At 49.1% G+C, this 22,773-nt stretch overlaps 2 protein-coding genes across 3 annotated transcripts; one reads left to right on the top strand and one right to left on the bottom strand.

The window, feature by feature from the left end:
- Positions 1-1,198: 1,198 nt before the first annotated feature.
- NPAS4 (neuronal PAS domain protein 4) lies at positions 1,199-5,929 on the top strand. Its single transcript, XM_068979064.1, has 8 exons — positions 1,199-1,373; positions 2,078-2,229; positions 2,410-2,512; positions 2,623-2,896; positions 3,081-3,190; positions 3,540-3,675; positions 3,791-5,208; positions 5,901-5,929. The coding sequence occupies exons 1-8, from the start codon at positions 1,199-1,201 to the stop codon at positions 5,927-5,929; spliced, it is 2,397 nt and encodes a 798-aa protein (XP_068835165.1).
- Positions 5,930-18,080: 12,151 nt separating this feature from the next.
- On the bottom strand, positions 18,081-21,341 carry MRPL11 (mitochondrial ribosomal protein L11). 2 transcript variants are annotated; one of them, XM_068978497.1, is made up of 5 exons: positions 21,246-21,305; positions 20,698-20,793; positions 19,918-20,011; positions 19,673-19,832; positions 18,081-18,307 (listed from the first exon to the last, which is right to left on the bottom strand). In XM_068978497.1, the coding sequence occupies exons 1-5, from the start codon at positions 21,288-21,290 to the stop codon at positions 18,202-18,204; spliced, it is 501 nt and encodes a 166-aa protein (XP_068834598.1). In that variant the 5' UTR covers positions 21,291-21,305; the 3' UTR covers positions 18,081-18,201. The 2 variants fall into 2 exon arrangements, with proteins under 2 accessions (XP_068834598.1, XP_068834596.1); XM_068978495.1 differs by having other exon boundaries at positions 18,084-18,307; positions 21,168-21,341.
- Between the last annotated feature and the right edge of the window lie 1,432 nt (positions 21,342-22,773).

Raw genomic sequence — 22,773 nt, 5'->3', positions numbered from 1 at the left:
GGAGCTGGGATTCCCCCGGTCCCGCCCCCGCCCCCGGCCCGCAGGGAGACTGAGGATTGCAATCAGGGCGGGGAGAGGGGAGCCGCTGGCTCTGGGGGCTGGCAATGGGGGAAGGGATAAACCCAGGTCCTCACCAGGCCCTGGGACCCTGCCTCAGTTTCTCCCATCAGTGGCTGAGGTTAATTAGTTGACAGAGAAACGGAGAGTCCCTGCAGACAGCTGCGTTGCTGTAGGTGTTCCTATTCTTGACTGTGGGAAAATAGAACCAAAGCCAAATTCAGCTGGTTCCTACACCTCAGGACCCCATCCCTTCTTGAGACTTAGACCCCCATGAGACCCGCCTCCCCCGCCTTCCCCCCCTCCCCCCGCGTGCAAAATCACCAAGCCTCGGGTTTGGAAAGGAGGGGGAGGAGATTCACTCTTTGAAAGTGACTAAGGGAATCCCAGACTGAGTCATCCCTAGAGAGAAACCCTGGCTGTGGCCTATCCTACAGAGGCCAAGAAAGATCCTTCCCCGCCCCCACCCCTGCCCCAGACGAACTCGACCCTTGGCAAATAGGAGGGGGAATTTGCGTACCGCTCAGCTCTTCTCCATTCCCTTACCTCCTTAGAAAAATCGTTGTCAGACCAGCACACTCCCTCCCAGCCCCCCCTGTCCTCTTCACACTCTCCTGCCGGGGACTTCAGACAGCCTCAACCCTAGCCCTGGCCCTTCAGGAGAATACACTCGGACACCTGGGTCCCTGCACCCCCTTTCAGGCCTTCCTAAAGCAGCGCCTGCCCCTGGGCTGAGCTGCTGCCAGCAGTGGCCCCCCTCCGCAGCCTCCGTTTCCCCCCTCCCCCCCCGGCACCCCTCCCGCTCTCGCTCTACGTCACGGGATGACGTCGGAAGCCTGGGAGGGAGGAGGAGCGCGCTCCCCCCTACCTCAGCCAGCCGCTCCCGCTGCAGCTTGCTTAGCCCAGCCTCCCGCCCCCCCTTTCTCTAAAGCGAGCCCCCCACGCCTGACGGGAGCTATATAAGGCGGAACCAGGCAGGCGAAAGGGGCAGCGCAACCGAGCGGAGCCCAGGAGAGGAGAGACAGAGAGAGAAGGAGCCTGAGCGAGAGACGGGAAAGCAAGGAGGAGGAAGCCACCGGTGCGTCGGGACAGAAACGCAGGTGTTCGGAGAGCCCGAGCTGGAGCTCCGCAGCCGCTAGACATGTACCGCTCCACCAAGGGCGCCTCCAAGGCGCGCCGCGACCAGATCAACGCTGAGATCCGGAACCTCAAGGAGCTGCTGCCGCTGGCCGAAGCGGACAAGGTCCGGCTGTCCTACCTGCACATTATGAGTCTTGCCTGCATCTACACTCGCAAGGGAGTCTTCTTCGCTGGAGGTGAGCAAACCGGGGCTGAGACTCGAGCTGGGAAGCCTCAGAGAGAAGGAAGCTGAGGGAACCCGCTGGGACTGCCGCGGGTCTAGGGAAGCGTGTCTGCGATCTGAAGGGGAGAAAGAACTTGGAGAACTCAGGACTTCCTACTTTGCCTCCTGAGTTCTGTCCAAACCTCACCTTAGTACTGAATAAATGTTAGAGAGCCTGGATAGTGTCCCTAGAGCCAGACTTACGGGAGCAGGAGAGCCAGGACAGAACGGTTCCAGTCCTCACCGGCGCGGAAGCGCTCCGGGAGCCAGGGGAGGGGAGCTTGGGAAGTTGCAGGGACGGAGCCAAAGCCTGGGGAAGCACACCCTCTGCTCTCTATCGTGGATGGGCTCATCTGCAGCCGGTGAAGCGCTGTCCACGGTGCTGACAGCATCACCGGGTTGCAAGGCTCTGCCCGCGGTGCTGAACGTTTGGTTGGCATTAGAGCGCTGTCCGTGGTCCTGAAACACAGACCCGCCAAACCCTCAGCCCCGACTTAAAAGTCGAAGGGCTCGCTAGCTGGAGAGATCCAGCAACAGGTTCCCCGGGCAAGAGCTGTGGGCAGTAGGTCAACAGGTGTGTGCAGAAGCAGGTCCATGAGAAACTCGATCCAAAAGTCTCTCACTTCTGTTTTGCTTCCTAGTGTTACTCCCGATTCACTCTGTCTTCTCACTCTTCAGGCACTCCTCTGGCGGGCTCCACAGGGCTTCTCTCAGCTCAAGAGCTTGAAGACATAGTGGCGGCACTACCTGGATTTCTGCTTGTGTTCACAGCAGAGGGGAAGCTGCTATATCTGTCTGAGAGTGTGAGCGAGCATCTGGGCCACTCCATGGTGAGTGCTGAGGATCCTTTCGGCTTGGACTGCAGTGCAGATGGGGACACGATGAGTTTCCCCGTCCTGAGAGTCTGAGGATTACTGGGGAGGGGGAGTTTTACCCTACAAGATGCTCTATGCCAAAGATTGGCTTTTGTTGCCTTCACTAATGGTCATCTCTCCTTTAACTTTCTCCAGGTGGACCTTGTTGCCCAGGGTGACAGTATCTATGACATCATTGATCCAGCTGACCACCTAACTGTGCGCCAGCAACTTGCCCTGCCCTCTGCCCTGGATACTGGTGAGAACACCCTTCTTTCTCAATTCAATATCCGTCCTGCTGCCCTGCTCCTTCCCATTTTTGTCTCTCAGCTGTTCACCTCCTCACTAGTTTTTCTTTCACTCACCCAGATCGCCTCTTCCGCTGTCGCTTCAACACCTCCAAGTCCCTCAGGCGCCAGAGTGCAGGCAACAAACTGGTGCTTATTCGAGGTCGATTCCACGCTCACCCACCTGGGGCCTACTGGGCAGGAAATCCTGTGTTCACAGCTTTCTGTGCTCCACTGGAGACAAGACCCCGCCCCGGCCCTGGCCCTGGCCCTGGTCCTGGCCCAGCCTCACTCTTCCTCGCCATGTTCCAGAGTCGTCATGCTAAGGACCTGGCCCTTCTGGATATCTCAGAGAGGTAAGCCCAGAGTATTCAGGCCCCAGAAGAAAAGCAGGTCAGAATGAGGGGACCCTAGCTTCTGGAGTCAGGGGCAGGGAGAATGAAATCTAAGGGTGTAGAAGACCTGGGAATGGGGGAGGGAGATGCCTGAGTATCAAGCAGGGAAAACAGAAAGCTGATCTCATCCTTTTCACCTTCCCAGTGTCCTAATCTACCTGGGCTTTGAGCGCAGTGAGCTGCTCTGTAAATCATGGTATGGATTGCTACACCCTGAGGACCTGGGCCACGCTTCTGCTCAACACTACCGCTTGTGTGAGTGTCCAGAGAGGCTGAGAAAAAGGCAGGGAGTGGGGAAGGGCATGGGAAATCTGACCAAGAAGGGCTGTGACCAAGATTGAAGTTGGGGGGATACCAGAGGCTCACAGTTTTGAATGCCATAGGCTGAGCATTACGATAAGGAGTCAAGGTGAGAACAGAATCAGAACTAGGGGACTCTGAGTGGTGAGGTCAAAATGGGGAGTTGAATGGTGCAGGTGAGGGCAGTCAGAAAAGAAGGTGTTATGGATACCCTAATTCAGTGGAGAAGTCAGTCAGCAAGTGGGGAGCTCGGGTGGTGCTGTCTGATGGTTGTTCTAACTCTGCATCTCTTCTTTCCCCTCAGTGGCTGAAAGTGGAGATATTCAGGCAGAGATGGTGGTGAGACTGCTGGCTAAGCCTGGAGGCTGGGCATGGATTTACTGCCTTTTATATTCAGAAGGTCCAGAGGGCCCCATTACTGCCAATAACTACCCAATCAGGTGAGCTGCAAGGCAGGGGCTTGGGAGGCAGCCAAGGTGGAGGAAGAGATACAAATCAGAGAACTCTGGGAATGGACACCAGACCCTTACCAGCTGCCTCTTCTTTCCTCTCCAGTGACATGGAAGCCTGGAGCCTCCGCCAGCAGTTGAACTCTGAAGAAACCCAGGCAGCCTATGTCCTGGGCACCCCGACCATGCTGCCCTCATTCCCGGAGAACATCCTCTCCCAGGAGCAGTGCTCCAGCCCTAATCCACTCTTCACCATGGGGCCTCCCAGAAGCACCAGTTTCCCCAGTGCTCCTGAGCTAGGTGCTGTCTCAACATCAGAAGAGCTTCCCCGAGCACCCAAAGACCTTGGTTTCAGTTACCTGACATTCCCATCAGGCCCTCAGCCTTCTCTTCAAGCAGACCTGAGCAAGGACCTCGTGTGCACGCCACCCTACACGCCCCACCAGCCAGGAGGCTGTGCCTTCCTCTTCAGCCTCCATGAGCCCTTCCAGACCCACATGCCCGCTCCATCCAGCTCTCTACAAGAACAGCTGACTCCAAGCACCGTGACCTTCTCTGATCAGTTGACGCCCAACAGTGCAACTTTCCCAGATCCACTGACTAACCCACTACAAGGACAACTGACTGAAACCTCAGCCAGAAGCTATGAAGATCCTTGCACCTCCACCTTCCCAGACCAGCTGCTTCCCAGCACTGCCACCTTCCCAGAGCCTTTGAGCAGCCCTGCCCAGGAGCAGCTAACTTCTCCCAGCACATCATTCCAAGCACACCTGAACAGCCCCAGGCAAACTTTCCCAGAACAACTGAGCCCCAATTCCAGCAAGACTTACTTCGCCCAGGAGGGATGCAGTTTTCTCTATGAGAAGTTGCCCCCAAGTCCTAGCAGCCCTGGTAATGGGGATTGCACACTCTTGGCCCTAGCCCAGCTCCGGGGTCCCCTCTCTGTGGATGTGCCCCTGGTGCCCGAAGGCCTGCTTACACCTGAGGCCTCACCAGTCAAGCAGAGTTTTTTCCACTATTCTGAGAAGGAGCAGAGTGAGATAGACCGTCTCATTCAGCAGATCAGCCAGTTGGCTCAGGGCATGGACCGACCCTTCTCGGCTGAGGCTGGCACGGGTGGGCTGGAACCACTTGGGGGGCTGGAGCCCCTGGACTCTAACCTTTCCCTGTCGGGGGCTGGTCCCCCTGTGCTCAGCCTGGAACTGAAACCCTGGAAATGCCAGGATCTGGATTTCCTGACTGACCCTGATCTGTTCCTGGAAGAGACGCCCGTGGAAGACATCTTCATGGACCTCTCTACCCCAGACCCCAATGGGGAATGGGAGTCTGAGGATCCCGAGGCAGCGGTCCCTGGAGGGGCCTCATCGCCTTGCAACAACCTGTCCCCAGAAGACCGCAGCTTCCTGGAGGACCTGGCCACATATGAAACCGCCTTTGAGACAGGTGTCTCAGCATTCCCCTACGATGGGTTTACTGATGAGTTGCATCAACTCCAGAGCCAAGTTCAAGACAGCTTCCATAAAGGTGAGTTCAGCCAAAATGTTCAAGAGCTCAAGTTCCTGTCTTGCCAACAAGGCGCTGGGTGGAGCTAGACGAGTAAATTCCCCTTTCTGCACCTCAGTTTTATTAGATACTTATTATTCTAGTTGTTAGGATAACTTCACTTGCTGTGTAGAGCAAGTACTAATGGAAAATAATATGGAAGTTCTGGATAAGTAGGTCTTGAGGGCAGAGGTTAGGGTGTGGGATAAAATAGAAAAGAATCTTGAATAATAGTTGGTGCTTCCTAACTCTATGAGGGACCTAGGTCTGCTATTCCAACCCATTTTACAAATGAAGATAATCAAGGTCCCAGAGTTAAAGAAACTTGCTTAGGGTTACACAAAAAATTGATGGAAGAAGGATTAGAACACTTCTTAGCATTCTTTGTCCCCTAAAGGGAATACAGAGTGAGACTTGAGAGGAGTTTGAGAAAGACAATGGGACTCAGCCTTTGGCCCCATGAGAGAGTCCTTGCTATGGCTCCATCCTTTCCAAACAACAGCCATAGTTTCACTCCATTCATCCAAACTGCTCCTTTATCTGCTGAGCCCCTGGGGATCAGTTATGGGACCAACATATTTGAAGCGCATCCCATGTGCCAATAGTACATCACACCCTCATCCTATCTCTCCTAATAAGCCTAACTGACTGTACGTCTCTCTCTCTCTCTGCAGATGGAAGTGGAGGGGAACCAACGTTTTGAATAAGTCTGTGACTTAACGTCGTCAAGTATGGCATATTGTCATCAAGACGTGGAGCCGTTCTCCACCCCCCCGGGATTGTTGGGGGGATTCTGGGGGCCAGAGGGGGATAGATCTGATTCCCCAGGCCCTGCAGGATTTGGGGGGGGGAGGTGGGAGGACAAGGGAGGGGAGCTTCTTTTTAAAATTTAGAGACATCAAACGATCCCAGTTTCCATTTCAATCTGTATTCACTCGTAGTGAGTTTCCTTGAATGGGATTTCAAGCGGAGAATGGGGGAGTCTCACTTCCCCCGCCCCGCGCTGCCCCATGGGCCTGGGCCAGTTCTCCACTCCTGGGGGCCAAGTCACCCCTGGGTCTCGGTGGGGGAAAGGCAGTGCCCATCCGGGCCAGCCTGTGCCCTGAGGGGCTCTTGACACCCACGTAGAATTCTCTACACACCAGTAACGGGATTTCAATTCCGATGGACTCTGCCGCCCTGGCGGCCCTTCTTGTGACTTTTGCGCCCCGCGCCTGGGGTGGGGGGCGCGAAGAGACGCTACGTTCCTTTCCGATGGAGGAAGGCAGACCTGCCGCCGTCACACGTGTGCTTGCACGAGTGCGTGTACCTGGTGCGGGACTCACCCGGCTGCCCGACTGCCTGGGCCTGCCCAGGTGGCCACCTCGTGGTGCTGCGGTGACTTTGTAGCCAACTTTATAATAAAGTCCAGTTTGCCTTTTTGGTACCCCTGGTGTCGAGCTCTTCTGTGAAAGGGGTAGGGTGGGGATTCAAGAAGGTTGAGAGGCCCCGACAGGAGCCTAGGGGTCAGGAGGGAAACTTTAGATGCGCTGACAGCCCTGGCATTTCTTTGTTCACTCATGTACTCATTCATTCATTTACCCATTCATTCACGCAACACCTAAGTGTTCTATGTGTGGTCCACCCTGTGCTAAGAGCTGGGAGCAGAAACAGATGCTACGTCTGAGCTTCAAGATGCTTTGGCGTCCAGTGCTAGAGGGTATTGGAGTCTTGTCTCTGGTCCAGACTTCCAGTCCTCCCAGTGTGGGAGGGGGCAGAAAGGTCTGGGGTGGGTAGGGGATCCAGCTAGGCATTTTCCTGGATGTGAGTGTGAAGTTTCAGTACGTGAGTTTCTTTCTTCAGCCTGGCCCTACAGGCAAGCAAGTTCCCTGGATTTAAAGCCCCAGATCTTCTCATTGGAGATGGTAACCTCTCCACCTCTCCACAAGCCCTGCATGCAGCTTTCAGCTGACACTTTTATATCACTTATTCACTGCAATAAAGCCTCTGGACAGGTGTATTACATTGATGGAGAAATTGAGGATCAGAGGTAAAAGGGGATTTGCCCCCACAGGTAGTGAGAGGCACAGGTGGGCGACATCTCCACGTCATCTGTGTCCAAGCCCTGGCCTGTCCCCTCTGCCCCCAGAGCCCATGAATCATCATCTCAAATCATCCATCCCAGATTCCCTGAGAAGGGCAGGCTTATGTGGGAGCAGGGGCCTCTTCCCCTCCAGCTCTGGGAGCTAGAGCAGACCCTGAACTCCTGAGCAGAATATAACTTAGTCAAGACAAAAGGTTTCCAAAAACACTGTCTTCATCCAAGCTTGAGGGTCAACAACAACAGAGTATGGTGGGGGCAGGAATGAAAATTAAGACAGAAAGACCTGGATTCAAATCCCACCTCCACCAACTATTTGCCAAGTGTGATCTTAGCCTCAGCTTCTTTGAAGGTGAAATGGAGTTAAAGAAAACAACCCTGACCTCCCAAAGATGCTCCCAAAGATGGGGCCTCCTATAAGGTGAGGAGCACGGAAAGGTCTAAGTTATTAAAGTAAATTAGAAGCCAATGTGACTGAAAAGGCTCACAAGTTACTTTCTCAAGGTGGGGAAGGCCCCCACCCCAAACAAGTGAAATACACAGGCTAGATTCCAGGAACTGAGAGCTCAACACTGAGAATTCTGCAAGCCTCCTCTTACTCCAAACCCTCCAGCTCTGAGGCCATGCACTTCAGAGGTCCTATGGGAAGAAAGACATTCCAGGGATGGTTTTTCCAGTAATCAAGTATGGATGTGAGAGTTGGACTATAAAGACAGCTGAGCGCTAAAGAATTGATGCTTTTGAACTGTGGTGTTGGAGAAGACTCTTGAGAGTTCCTCGGACAGCAAAGAGATCCAACCAGTCCATCCTAAAGAAAATCAGTCTTGAATAGTCATTGGAAGGACTGATGCTGAAGCTGAAACTCCGATACTTTAGACACCTGATTCAAAGAACTCACTCATTAGAAAAGACCCCGATGCTGGGAAAGACTGAAGGCAGGAGGAGAAGGGGACATAGAGGATGAGACGGTTGAATGGCATCGCTGACTCAATGGACGTGAGTTTGAGTAAACTCTGGGAGTTAGCGATGGACAGGAAGGCCTGGCGTGCTGCAGTCCATGGGGTCACAAAGAGTCAGACACAACTGAGCGACTGAACTGAACTGATGACTTTTTTCCACCTTGAACACATCCTTGGGTGAAACAGGAAGATGCAGTCTTGTCCTTAACTTTCCTGTGCATCTGTTCTCCAAGTTAAAAGAATTGGCCTACAGGCACTTCCCTGGTGGTCCAGTGGTTAAGACTCTGTGCTTCCACTGCAAGGGACACAGGTTCAATCTCTGGTTGGGGAACTAAGACCCCACATGCTGGGCATCATGGCCCAAAGGGGAAAAAGCTTATTCCTGTGAGCCCTAAGAGGACTCTGTGCCTGCTCTACCCCCAACCAAGTACAGGGTCAGACACATAGCAGACACACTAGAAATATTTTATTGAGAGGACCACTTCTGAAGATCAGCCCAAAGATTTGGGTGGAAAGTCAGCAATTCCTACCACTAAGTTCCACAGAGGCCCAAGAGTTGTATCTTTCACTTTGGAATCTTAAGTGATCATAAACTCAAGACATATACTAGAGTTCCATCTAAAAACCTCTCTGGTTTGTTAGCTAAACTTATTGTGGCAATCATTTTGCAATCAATTCAGTTCAGTTCAGTTGCTCAGTCGACTGAACCCTGTAAACCTCCCTGATTGTCCTCAAAATCAAGGGTGAGCAAAATCAGTTCAAGTTTGAGAAGTTGCAACAGTCAACAGGAGCCTAAGGAAACATGATGACAAAATATAATATATTCTAGATAGGATCTTGGAACAGCAAAAAGGACATAGGTTAAACACTAAGAGGCTTCCCTGGCAGTCTAGTGGTTAAGACCCTGTGCTTCCCATGCAGGGGACATGGGTTCAATCCCTGATCGGGAAACCAAGGTCTCATAGGCCGAATGGCATGGCAAAAAAAAAAAAAAAAAAACCCACAGAAACTAAGGAAACCTGAATAAAGTGTGGACTTTAGTTAATAATAATGTATTGATGTTTGATCATTAATTGTAACAAATGTACCACATAAGTGCACAGTGTTAATAATACAGGAAATAATAAGTATGGAGTACATGGAAATTACTATTTTCACAGATCTGTACATCTGAATCTATTCTGAAATTTAAAGTTTCTTTAAAAGGCAAAACTAAATAAAAGAACATTATAAAAATTAAAAATATGTGAGAATAAAGAACCACCTCTCTGGTGTTTGGCGGTGGCGGCAGTAGGTGATAGTAAGAGTGTGTGTTTTGATCTGAAGCCATCTCAGCATTCATTGAATAGGAGCCCAGCCACCAAGTCCAGGAGAGCCAATGGCTCCACCTGCTGGACAGAGGAGGATCTGCTTCTGTTTCTCTCCCTGGCAAGGTCCCTGTGACTCAGACCATCAGAGCTTAGAACACATGGATAAACTGAGGCTGGAGAGGAAAGAACGTGCCCAGATGGCATTCCCAGAATTGCTGAAGAAGCCAGATCAAAACCTAAGCCAGTTTCCTTCCCATCAATACCAAACTCTGTCCTGGGAGCAGAATGTAAGAGAAAAGGTTCAAGTTTGGGGGCATAGAGACTGACCTCAAGGGCTGGCTCTGCATCCTTATTTTTTAATGTGGTAAATATCTACAAAATCTACATGTGCCGCGGACTCTTCTGGGTGCTTAGGGAAACAGCAGTGAACAGAAAAAGTGGGGATTCTCTGCTGCTCCAGTGGTTAAGACTCTGCCTTGCAATGTAGGGGACATGGGTTCCATCCCTGGCCCGGGAACTAAGATCCCACACGCCATGGAGCAAGTGAGCTCACACACCACAACAAGAGAGTCTGTGAACTGCCACAAAAGATCCCACATGAAGCAATGAAGATCCTGCATGCTGCAACTGACCCAAGACAGCCAAAAAAAAAAAAAAAGATAAAGATCCCTGGGCCCACAGAGCTTACATTCTAGTTGTGGGTTGTTACTGTTGTTCAGTAGCTAAGTTGGGTCCTACTCTTTGCAACCCCATGGATTGCAACACACCAGGCTTCTCTGTCCTTCACTATCTCCTGGAGTTTGCTCAAACTCATGTCCATTGTGCCAATGATGCCATCTAACCACCTCATCCTCTGTCGCTCCCTCCTCCTCCTGCCCTCGATATTTCCCAGCATTAGGATCTCTTCCAATAAGCTGGCTCTTCACATCAGGAGGCCAAAGTAGTGGAGCTTCAGCTTCAGCCTTAGGCCTTCTAATGAATATTCAGGGTTGATTTCCTTTAGGATTGACTGGTTTGATCTCCCTGCTGTCCAAGGGACTCTCAAGAGTCTTCTCCAACACCACAGATTGAAAGCATCAATTCTTCAGTGCTGTCTTCTTTATGGTCCAACTCTCACATCTGTGCATGACTACTGGAAAAACCGTAGACTTTTGTCAGCAAAGTGATGTCTCTGCTTTTTAATATGCTGTCTAGGTTGGTCATAGCTTTCCTTCCAAAGAGCAAGTGTCTTTTAATTTCATGGCGGCAGTCACCATCCACAGTGATTTTAGAGCTCAAGAAAATACAATCTGTCACTGCTTTCACTTTCCCCCATCTATTTGCCATGAGTGATTGTAATGGGAATTCCTAATAATGTACTTTCACAATCTTGAGAAATTTCACAGAAATAGCACCTGGAAAAACAGCATATATTAAGAAATTATGTTAATGATTATCTTTCACATTCTCCTTAAGAATAATCTCCTTGTTACAAACCCCAAGGCCAGACCCAGAAGGGAGTATGACTGGGATCATGAAAGCATGGACCTTGGAATGCCGAGTCGGCGCCAGGCATGAACACTGCCTGTGTACTTGCTAACTGTTCCTGAGACTAGCCCAGAAGGGAACGACCTAGGGGAAACACAGCAGATCTGGACTATGTCAGTGTAGTCCATGACACCTAGGAGTAGGTGATGAACACGGCCTGTGTCTTGAGAGCGATAAGATCCGAGAAAGTCTTGTAGTCTGCAGTTAGGAATAAAAGCCAGACTGAGTGGACTCTGCACCTCAGTCCAATAGAGGCTGCAGGTCCCCTGACCCATTGCACCAGATTTCGTGTTCTGTCTTCATTCTCATCACTCGCTCCCAGTGAGTTATTAGGGCAACAAGTGATGGGACCAGGTGCCATGATCTTAGTTTTTTGAATGTTAAGTTTTAAGTCAGCTTTTTCACTCTCCTCTTGCACATTTGTCAAGAAGCTCTTTAAATTCTCTTCGCTTTCTGACCTAAGGGTGGTATCATCTGCATATCTGAGGTTGTTGATATTTTTCCCAGCAATCTTGATTCCAGTTTGTGCTTCATCCAGCCTGGCATTTCGTGTGATGTACTCTCCATATAAATTAAATATGCAGGGTGACAATATACAGCCTTGGCATACTCCTTTCCCAATTTTGAACCAGTCCTTTTGTTTCATGTCCAGTTCTAACTGTTGCTTCTTGGCTTGCATACAGGTTTCTCAAGAGGCAGGTCAGGTGGAATGATGTTCCCATCGCTTGAAGAATTTTCCAGTTTGTTGTGATCCACACAGTCAAAAGATTTAGTGTAGGCAATGAAGCAGAAGTAGATGTTTTTCTGGAATTTCCCTGCTTTTTCTATGATCTAATGGATGTTAGCAATTTGATCTCTTGTTCCTCTGCCTTTTCTAAATCCAGCTTGTACATCTGGAAGTTCTTGGTTCACATACTGTTGAAGCCTAGCTTGGAGGATTTTGAACATTGCTAGCATGTGAAATGAGCACAGTCATATGGTAGTTTGAGTATTCTTTGGCATTGCCCTTCTTTGGAAATGGGATGAAAACTGACCTTTTCCAGTCCTGTGGCCACTGCTGAGTTTTCAAAATTTGCTGACATATTGACTGCAGCACTTTAGCAGCAGCATCTTTGAAGATTTGAAATAGCTCAGCTGGAATTCCATCACCTCCACTAGCTTTGCTTGTAGTGATGCTTCCTAAGGCCCACTTGACTTCACACATCAAGGTGTCTGGCTCTAGATGAACAACCACATCATCGTGATTATCCAGGTCATTAAGATCTTTTTTTGCGTAGTTCTGTGAATTCTTGCCACCTCTTAATATCTTCTGCTTCTTTTAGGTCCATGCTGTTTCTGTCCTTTTTTGTGCCCATCTTTGCATGAAATGTTCTCTTGGTATCTTTAATTTTCTTGAAGAGATCTTTTTCTTTCTATTCTTTTGAGAATAGAAAAGAGATCTTCTGTCTGTCTGTTCTATTGTTTTCTTCTATTTCTTTGCACTGTTCAGCTAAGAAGGCTTTCTTATCTCTCCTTGCTATTCTTTGGAACTCTACATTCAGATGGGTATATCTTTCTCTTTCTCCTTGGCCTTTCATTTGTATTCTTCTCTCTGCTATTTGTAAGGCCTCCTCAGACAACCATTTTGCCTTTCTTGCATTTCTTTTTTGGGGGATGGGTTTGGTCACCACCTCCTGTACAGTGTTACGAATCTTCAGCCATATTCTTCAGGCACTGTATCAGGTCTAATCCCCTGAATCTATTTATCACTTCCACTGTATAATCATAAGGGATTTGATTTAGGCCATACCTGAATGGTCTAGCAGTTTTCCTTATTTTCTTCAATTTAAGTTTGAATTTTGCAATAAGGAGTTAATGATCTGAGCCACAGTCAGCTCCTGGCCTTGTTTTTGCTGACTGTATAGAGCTTCTCCATCTTCAGCTGCAAAGAATGTAATCAATATGATTTTGGTACTGACCATCTGGTGATGTCCATATGAAGAGTCACCTCTTGAATTGTTGGAAGATGGTCTTTGTTATGACCAGTGTGTTCTCTTGACAAAACTCTTAGCTTTTGTCCTGCTTCATTTTGTACTCCAAGACAAAACTTGCCTATTACTCCAGATATCTCTTGACTTCCTACTTTTACATTCCAATCTCCTATGATGGAAAGGACATCTTTTTTGATGTTAGTTTAGAAGGTCTTGTAGGTCTTCATAGAACCATTCAACATCAGCTTCTTCAGATGCAACAAAAAGCGAATAAAATCTCAAAGGCGCATACAGTACATGCAGTCAAGGACAGAGCTGCTGCTTTGGTAGAGAACCGCAGCTGCAGTTAGAGAGTCCTGACTTAGAGTGTGGTGATGGGAAGCCTTTTCTTAGGAGGTAACATTGAGTTAAGACCTCAGAGATGAGAAACAGGAGTAAGAATGTTCCAGGCCAAAGGAAAGCAAGCGGAGATGGGAAAGGCTTTCAACTGCTTAAGGACTAGCAAGGAAATCAGTGTGGCTGGATCCAGGCCAGCCAGAGGAAGAGACGTTGGAGAGGAGGGGAAAGATTACTCAGGGCCTAAAACCAAGACAGGAAACTTGGATTTTCTCTCCGCATGCAGCAGGAATCCACGAGGAGATTTAAGCAGGAGAATGACATGGTTTGATTCACATATTAAAGCCAACCCTCTGACAATGTGTGGAGAAAGGATTGGAGGAGGCAAGAGTGGAAGCCGAGAGACCAGGTGGGCTCCTGCAGTGGTGCAGGCAGGAGGAAACGAGAGCTTTCCCCAGGTATGAACGGAAGTGAAGGACAGGATCTGGGCTACTTCGGAGACGTGTGTGGATGTGTGTGTTAGTCACTCATTCAGTCGTATCTGACTCTTTGCAACCCCATGGATTGCAGCCCGCTCCTCTGTCTGTGGAATTCTCCAGGCAAGAATATTGGAGTGGGTTGCCATTCTCTTCTCCATGGGACCTTCCTGACCCAGGGGTTGAACAGGGGCAGATTCTCTGCCATTTTGGCCACCAGGGAAGCCCATTTTGGACACAGAACTAACATGATTTGCTACGGCATTTAAAGTGGGGATGAGGAAACGAGAGGCGCCTTGTATCTCTGACTTTAGCAACTGGATGAAGAGTTGATGTTTATTCAGACTGGGATGAGATGAGCATCAGGACTTTTGTAGTGTCTGATGCTGGCAGGACTAATCCTCAACCTCTCTGGATGAGGGCATACCCATCTTGAGCCTCAAGGAGCTCCCAGAAATAATGTGTCACAGGCATTGAGCAGGACACAGTCAAATATAACCAGACACGCAAGGAAGCAAGACAATATGAACAAGAATTTGCAGAGCAAACATACACAGTAACATATATTGGAGTAGTCAGTCACTAATTTAAAACAACTATATTTTTTCATGTTTAAAGAAGTAAATTACAAAGTCAAGACCGTCTATGGGGAACATGAAATGGTAACAGTGATAAAGCAGACTCGAGGGCTTCCTTGGAGACTCAGTGGTAAAGAATCCACCTGCCAATGCAGGAGACTTGGGTTCAATCTCTGATCCAGGAAGGTCCCACAGGCCTTGGAGCAACTGAACTTGAGCACCACAACTATTGAGCCTGCGCTCTAGAGCCTGGGAGCTGCAACTACTGAGCCTGCGTGCCGTAACTACTGAAGCCTGCCCATCCTAAAGCCTGTGCTCCACAATGAGAGAAGTCACCGCAATGAGATGCCCATGCAGCGCAACTGGAGGGTAGCCCCCTGTTCACTGAAACTAGAGAGGCACCACCACAGCAACAAAGACCTAGCACAGCCACAGAAAAGGAAAAGTAGTGGAAAAGTGGAAGAGCCAGAAAGTCCTAGCACCATATGGAGATGTTTGTTTTGGCAAAAATTATAAAACAATGTGCTGGGTGGCCCATTTGTACATTTTCTGAAAATGAATTGCCTATAATCTGGGCCTCTTAATGTATCACAGGCTACTATAATTCAGGGCAGTTAAAAATGATTATTTTAAGAAAAAAGTAGTGGCATATACTGGGGTTCCCAGGTGGCACTGGTGGTAAAGAATCCATCTGCCGAGGCAGGAGACCCACGTTCAGTCCCTGAGTTGGGAAGATCCCCTGGAGAAGGAAATGGCAATCCACTCTAGTATTCTTGCCTGGAAAATCCCATGGACAGAGAAGCTTGGCAGGCTGCAGTCCTTGGGGTCACAAAGAGTGGGACACAACTCAGCACACACACACACTCAAACGCAAATGCACACACTCACATGCATTGCCATATACTGCATACGGAGTATAATTATGTCATATACAGTGCCAGTTACTTAAGTGTGATAGTTTATTACTCAATGTTCCATTCTGATAACTCGAAAAGCATTAATAGATTATAAAACTCATATTTTATAGACCAAGGGCCTCAGTTTCTTGCCGGTTGTCAGTCAGAGGCCACCCTCAGTTCCATTCTCCCTAATAAAACTCATGTTGCCGAAGACATCATAGAGTTGTAGAAAAAACTAGATGAACTAAAACTCCAGAGAGGAAAGAGCCCTTCATGTGTGAGCTGATGATCACCAGATGTCTTTCTCCCTGGAAATACCTTCCCATTTTAGGTGCAGGCTGATTGGGTTTAGTCCAGGCAGAGGGAACCCACTGGGAGAAAGCTTTGGGTGGTCTCTCATAAAGATAGAAAAAGGTGGAGAGAATGTAAAAAAAAAAGATCAGGCTGACTCTTAAGCCAAATAGAGATTGTTGTAGGTGTATTTAATAATAGACACAAGACTAAGACAAAGAACATGTTAAGCAAACAGTGAACGGGAGAGGAAAAGTATAGACAGTCTGTTTAGACGATTCTTTTAAGTGTTACGGTAAAAAAAACAGAAATGCAGCAGTGGCTAAAGCAGATGTGCAGGGAGAGAGCTGCTTGTTCTCGAATGAGACTGGAGTTTATGTGTATGCTCAATTTTCTTTTTTTTTGCTATGGAGTCACGAGTTCTTCATATACTTTGGATATTATCTCATCAGATATATGATTTAAACTTTTTTTCCTCCTATTCTGCAGGTTGCATTTTCCCTTTGTTGATGACTTCCTTCGCTGTGCAGAAGCTTTTTAGTTTGATGTGCCATTTGTCTATCTTTGCTTCTGTCGCCTTTGCTTTTGAGATCAAATCAAAAAGCTCATTGCCAGAACCAACGTTTTCTTCTAGATTTATGGTTTCAGGTCTTATGCTGAAGTCTTTGCTCTACTTTGAATCTTTACTTTTTAAAATATTTGACTATGCCAGGTCTTAGTTGCAGCTCGTGAGATCTTTGTTGCAGCCTGCAGGACCTTCGTTGCAGCATGCGGGATCTTGTTTCCTGACCAGGAATCGAACCTCCGCTCCCTACATTGGAAGTGCAGTCTTAATCACTGGACCACCAGGGAAGTTCCTGAATTAACTTCATTCTGTGGCATGTGGTTGTCCACTTTCCCCAGGACCGTTTACTGAAGGCCTTTCCCCACTAAATATCCTTGGCTCCTTTATCAGAAATTAATTGAGCGTATATGGAGTTATTCCTGCAACCTTTTGAGATAGGCACCATCTTCCCTATCTTACAGATGAGGATCTAAGTCACAGCGTAGATAAGTAACTTGCCTAAGACTGTACAGCTTGGGAGAATGGAACTGAGGGTGGCCCCTGACTAGACAACCAGCAAGAAACCGTGGCCCTCAGTCCAGCAGCTCAGAAAGAACTAAATGCTGCCAACAACCCCATGAGTGTAAAAGTGGATCCTTCCCCAGTCAAGCCTCAGATGAGACCACAGCCTCAGCTGACACGACTGACTGCAGGTTTAGGAGACCCTGGAGCAGAGGACCAAACGATGCTCATCGCAGGGCTGTGGGTTTGTTTGTTGGTTTTTTAATGCAAATAACAAACTACCCAACAGTTGAGGCCTTGGTAACTAAACAATAGTCTACTCATAAAACACTAAGCAGCTATCAAAAACTGTTTGAAGGAAATAATGAAAAAATATTCTAAATAATTGCCAAGCTACAAGTGGAATATAACAGTATATAGAGTATGACCCAAATCTGTTTTTCTTAAAGCATTCCATATAAAGAAAAGACAAAGTAGAGAAGATAAATGGCACAATATTGGCAGGAGTCTCATCTGGGTGGGAGGGGATTACTCGAGGCTTTTCCTTTCCTGTGGGTTTTTTTCTAAGCTTTCCGAATCTTCTTGGTGTAAAACTACATGCCTGGCACATAACAGGCGCTTGGTAAACGTGAATCCCATTTCTCCCCGGACTCCGCCTCTCTTCTCTGTAAGGACAAGAAAGAGTCCATTGTATTATGACTAATGGGAAAACAAGAAGCCAGGTTCCAAGAACCTCTCCCACTGTGGGCAGGAACCTACTGATGCTTTGCTTCTTCTGCAGGTCTGTAGCCATAAACCCCACAATATTCACATTTTGGTATCACCTGACTCTGAGTCAGGGTCAGTTTAACAGACAGGTCTGAGGCAGCCCTTGGGATCCAGGGCACTCTGTGTAGCAACTCTGCTTGGGGCTGTGATCTGAAGTCTTCAAAAGGGCCTGTTTCTGTGGAGGCTGCGAGTCTGCCAGAGACAGGAGGCCTTTCTGACGGAAGCAAGCCCAACATCCACAGCCCCTGCCCGCCCTGTCCATTCTCTCACCCCTGCTGCTGCTGCTGCTGTGGCCAAGTCGCTTCAGTCGTGTCCAACTCTTAGCAACCCCATGGACTACAGCCTACCAGGCTCTTCCGTCCATGGGATTTTCTTCTCTCACTCCTAGGAAGGCAGAAAAAACAAGATTTTCTCCTTCCTCTGTCTGGTCAGACCTTGGGCAAGTTGTTCTACCAGGCTGAACCTCAGACTACACATCTGAGAAATTGCTACTTCCCAGCAGCTACCGTCAGCACCGTTCCTTTCCCTGGAGTCCCAAAGCAGAAACTGCAAGTGAGTGACCAAACATGTTTACTCAGGCTTGATCCTCTGACACAACCACACAGGATTTAAAGTCAGAAAAATATAATCAGCTTGGTGTGACCTCCCTTCCTCCCCTTGGGCACAGCCTTCTCAACTGGCCCCCTTCAAAATCCTAGAGGCTGGGGGACAGGGGTCACTTCTTGGCAGCTTCTGCCTGGGCTGCCAAATCCGCCTCTTTCTGAGCAGCCAGGAACAGGGCTCGCTCCTTCTGGAAAGCTGCCAGCTCTTCTGAACTGAGGCTGCAAGTATAGAAAAACAAACAGTGAGTGAGGGGCCAGTCACGGGTGGGAGCTGACAGCACCCACGTCACTGTCTCAGAGCCCCTCCCCACTCCTGGACGTCCCAGCCCCCATATGTGTCTGTTAGTTGCTTAGTCATGTCTGACTCTTTGTGACCCATGGACTGTAGCCCACCAGGCTTCTCTGTCCATGGGATTCTCCAGGCAAGAATATTGGAGTGGGTTGCCATTGCCTTCTCTAGGGTATCTTCCAAACCCAGGTCTCCTGCATTGCAGGCAGATTCTTTACCATCTGAGATACAGGGAAGACCCTCCCAGCCCTCACACCTTCGCTCATCTCTCTTCTCTGCCAGGAGTGTCACTCCGCCATCACCTCTGCCTTTTACTATTTTCTTAAATCCTTCCTTATCCTTGGAGGATTAGAACAGCTAAATCCCAATCCAGATTAACCTGCCCGCTCTCTGAGCCCAAAAACATTTTGTACAAAGAAGTCATCAGGTGGTACATGTACATCTCTCAGAGCAGGGACCAGATTCGCTCACTGCTATATTCCCAGAACAAGTAAAGATCTGAGCAAAGTAAATCCCACCCCCACTCCATGCTTACCCCCGCTCCTCTTGGGAAATAACCATCAGCCTTTGCATGCGGTGTGACAGCAGCAGCAAGAGGCCAGGGAAGGGCTGAGTGCTACCCCTGCTGTCGTCTGGGCCACACACTCTCCCACCCAACATCTCACCTTCCTGAGGTCTCCAAAGCCCCATGAGGAGCCCTCTGTTGGCCTCAGGATCAGGTCTAGATTTGAGAACCAGCTAGACCCTGTTTGCCTCACCTCCTACTATGTCCCAATCTGTCTCTAGCATAATACACCCAGATCACACCTTCTCTGCTCCACTCTTCACCTGACATTCTTCACAGGGATTTTTCCACTTCTTGGAATGCTTGTCCCTAGTCCCTGACCTCCTTTCCCAGGGCTCTGCTTGGATGTCAACTGCTCGCCAAAGCCTTCATTGACACACAAGCAAAATCAGGAACCCTACTCCCTGTTCTCAAGACACTTGTGGTTTCTTTTATCAGGGCTGACCATCCAGCAGTATAATGCTCCATTATGGATCTGCCTCCATCTCTGGACTGGGAGCTCCTTAAAAACAAGGCCAAGCATGGCTACCTCCTTCCGGACTGTATCCAGTGTCCAGAACAGTCTAATACACATTGGGTGCATAACAATTATATTCCAAATGAATGAATGAGAATCTAAGATCCTTTAACACAGACGCTGACTCTCCCACTCAGTGGGACCTCAGCTTTGTCCCAGAGTCAAGAACTTTCCAGGCCATTCTCTCACACTGAGCTTCCCCCAGATACTCACTCCTTCACCACACGAATACCCAGGGAACGGGCAGAGCCAATGATGGAGCGGACAACAGAGGACAGGGGCACATCTTGGAGGGCAAAGGCGTCATCCCGAGCTTTGACGCGGGCGATCTCATACACGTGCTTCAGTGTCACCAGACCGGCCACCTCTTTCCCTGGAAGCAAAGCACAAGCAGCCCTTCAGGAGTCGCTGCTTCCTTCCAGGCCCCCAGAAGCCCAGATGCCCTGCCTGCCCCTTACCTGTGTTCCGGGCCCCCTTCTCAATCCCAGCAGCGGCCTTCAGGAAGTAGGAAACAGTGGGCTGGCCAATTTTTATTTCAAATGTTCTGTCGGGCTTAAGGGAAAAAAAGAGTTATGAGACTCTTCCTGCCTGCCCCAAGCCCTGCTCCCCCAGCCCAAGGAGCTACTGACTTCCTGCCTGCCCCACCTCAGCTCATCTTCCTATGTTGCCCCTTCAACTGACCATAAAACCACAGGAAAAATAAACTTCTAACAAATGTCCCTGTCACCTCTATTCCAGGTCCAACTCTGCTCTGGAAGCCCTGGCAAGCTGGAGGGACAAAAAAAAAAGATCTACAACACGGTAGGGCGCACTCAGGAAAGATATGGTCTAGTCTCCACTGTGTAAAAGGGGAAAGGGGCCCCGGCATCAAGAAGAGATTCTGGACTTCCTTGGTGGTGTCCAGTGCTTAAGAATCTGCCTGTCAACGCAGGGGACACGGGTTCGATCTCCGGTCAGGGAGGATCCCAGATGCCAACCTAAGCTTGTGGACCACAACTACTGAGCCTGTGCTCAACAACAGAAACCCGAGCACCGCAACTACAGAGAGCCTGCAGGCAGCAACCAAGACCCAGCACAGCCAACAACGGCCTCAACTAAGACCCGGTGCAGCCAAGTAAACAAAAATATACATTTTTAAAAAACAGATTTGCCCCAAGCGGGGAGCCAAGTAGCAAGGTGACCCGCTCCAGGCCTTGAGGAGAATAAGGAAATTGGGGATCAGAGTCCCGACTCCGCACCTTCACAAAAATCTTGGTAGGCAGAGGAATGCCTGCTTTGATGTCCTTGGTCTTCTCGTTGAACTCCTTACAAAACTGGTTGATGGAGACGCCTCGCTGTGAGGGAGGCATGGCGGTAAGCGTGGGGAGGAAGGGCCGGGTTCCTTCCACCCAGGAGGCTCCATCCCTTCTCTCCTCCGTCTTCACGTCTCTAAGTATACCCATCCTTTTCTCTCTACCCACATTCAACTACCATTTTATGTGCCAGATGATTCGTGTGCTCCATACCTCTCTGTCCTTTCAACAGCCCGCTGACGAAGGACGGAGGAAGCTGAGCCTCGAAGAGGTTGTATAACCCAAGGCCATAAAGTGTGTGGGCAGCAGAGCCGAGGTTTGAAACGAGGCCGCCCTGGCCCAGTCCGCACCCCTCACCCGCGTACTAGATCCAACCCTCCCGTGCCTCCCACGCCTGGTTTCTGCCGCGGCTGCACCTGACCCAGGATGGGGCCTAGAGGAGGCCCGGGCATGGCCTGGCCTGCCCGCAAGATGGCCCGGATCACGCCTTCGGCCTGGGGCTTCCTGACAGCCCGAGTGGCCCGGCTTAGCTTCGACATGATGAGGAGTTCCGGGCTGAGTTAACCTCAGATCTACACCAAGAGCGGGGCTCTGGGCGCCGCCATATTGCGTTAAAGGTTAAGGGTCCTCACGTAAGGGTGAGACAAATAAAGCTGACAAATAGCAGCGTTGACTCAATCCTTCCGCCCTCCAGCTGGTAAGACAAGGATGACATGAAGCGGAAAAAACTTTTAACGTGCTATTTTAAGATTGGGGAAGGACTCGAATGGCTCAGATACACATATTCCTCCTGGAGAGCACACAGGCAAGACCTCAGACGGCCAAGCTGGGAAGGGGACCTTAATGCCTGCACTGCATTGTGGGTATGGTAGTTTTGTCCTACTATGCCGATCCCACAGATTGCGGTGTTTTGGGGTGCCCTCTGCTGGATTTGGTGATAATCCCTGGGTTTCAAAACAGCCTGGAGTCCTCAGGAAATCTCTTCACTCTCTAAGCCTGTTTTCCTCACTTGTTGCTGAAAGGGAATATGGTTAACAGCACGGACCTTGGAAACAAATCGCCTGCTTGCTTCTCTTGCTGGCTATGAACTTGATCAAGTTATTTAACGTACGCTCAGTATCCCCCTCTGTACGATGGGGATTATAATATATAGCACCTACACCTGGGATTGTTGTGAGCACTGAGTGAGCAAAGTGCTTTAGTACACCTAGTCAGCAGGTGCACTTCACTGTACAATAAGGACAAAACCTTCAGAGAGTTGTTGTGAGGCTTAAGAGGCCCAGAACATATTTGATACATCACCTGTGTCCAGTAAAATAAGCCATCACATCATCTTATTCTTTCTCTCTCTCTCTCTCTCTCTTTTTTTTTTTTTTAGCATTTGCTATGTGCCAGGCATGGTGCTAATTGCTTTAGGTCACTACTTACTACGTCCTCAGTTGTGTCTGATTCTTTGCAACCCCATGGACTATAGCACTTGGGGTTCCTCTGTCCAGGGGATTTTCCAGCCAAGAATACTGGAATGAGTTGCCATTTCCTCCTCCAGGGGATCTTCCCCACCCAGGGCTCAAACCTGCATCTTCTGTAGCGCCTACACTGGCAGGCAGATTTTTTTTACCCCTGAGCTACCTGGAAAGCCTGTTAACTGCTTTCAGGGTATTATTATCTTATTTAATCCTCACAATGGCATGAGACAAATTGTTTTATTATACTCTACAAATGGGCACTTCCCTGGTGTCTCAGACGGTAAAAATCTTTACAAGTGAGAAATTGAGGCACTAAAAGAGGCCCCAGAACATATAACTGGTATGTGACAAGGCTGGGAAACAAGTGTCAGGATTATCTGATTCTAGAGCTTGTGCTGTTTACCACAGCTCTGCTCTGCCTCCTCTCCTGAAATGAGATAATCCATGGTAAACTGTGAGACACATCTATTTTAAATTCTGAATTCATGTTGGACTCCCTCTAATTAAGTGTGATTGTTCCTGCCTCTGATGTCTGTCAAGTTCTTTATAACACTCA

The sequence above is a fragment of the Capricornis sumatraensis genome, chromosome 8 (genome assembly GCF_032405125.1).
Source record: "Capricornis sumatraensis isolate serow.1 chromosome 8, serow.2, whole genome shotgun sequence".
NCBI lineage: Eukaryota > Metazoa > Chordata > Mammalia > Artiodactyla > Bovidae > Capricornis > Capricornis sumatraensis.
Note: the sequence above shows the minus strand (reverse complement) of the source record. Positions and strands in the feature narration are given on the sequence as shown.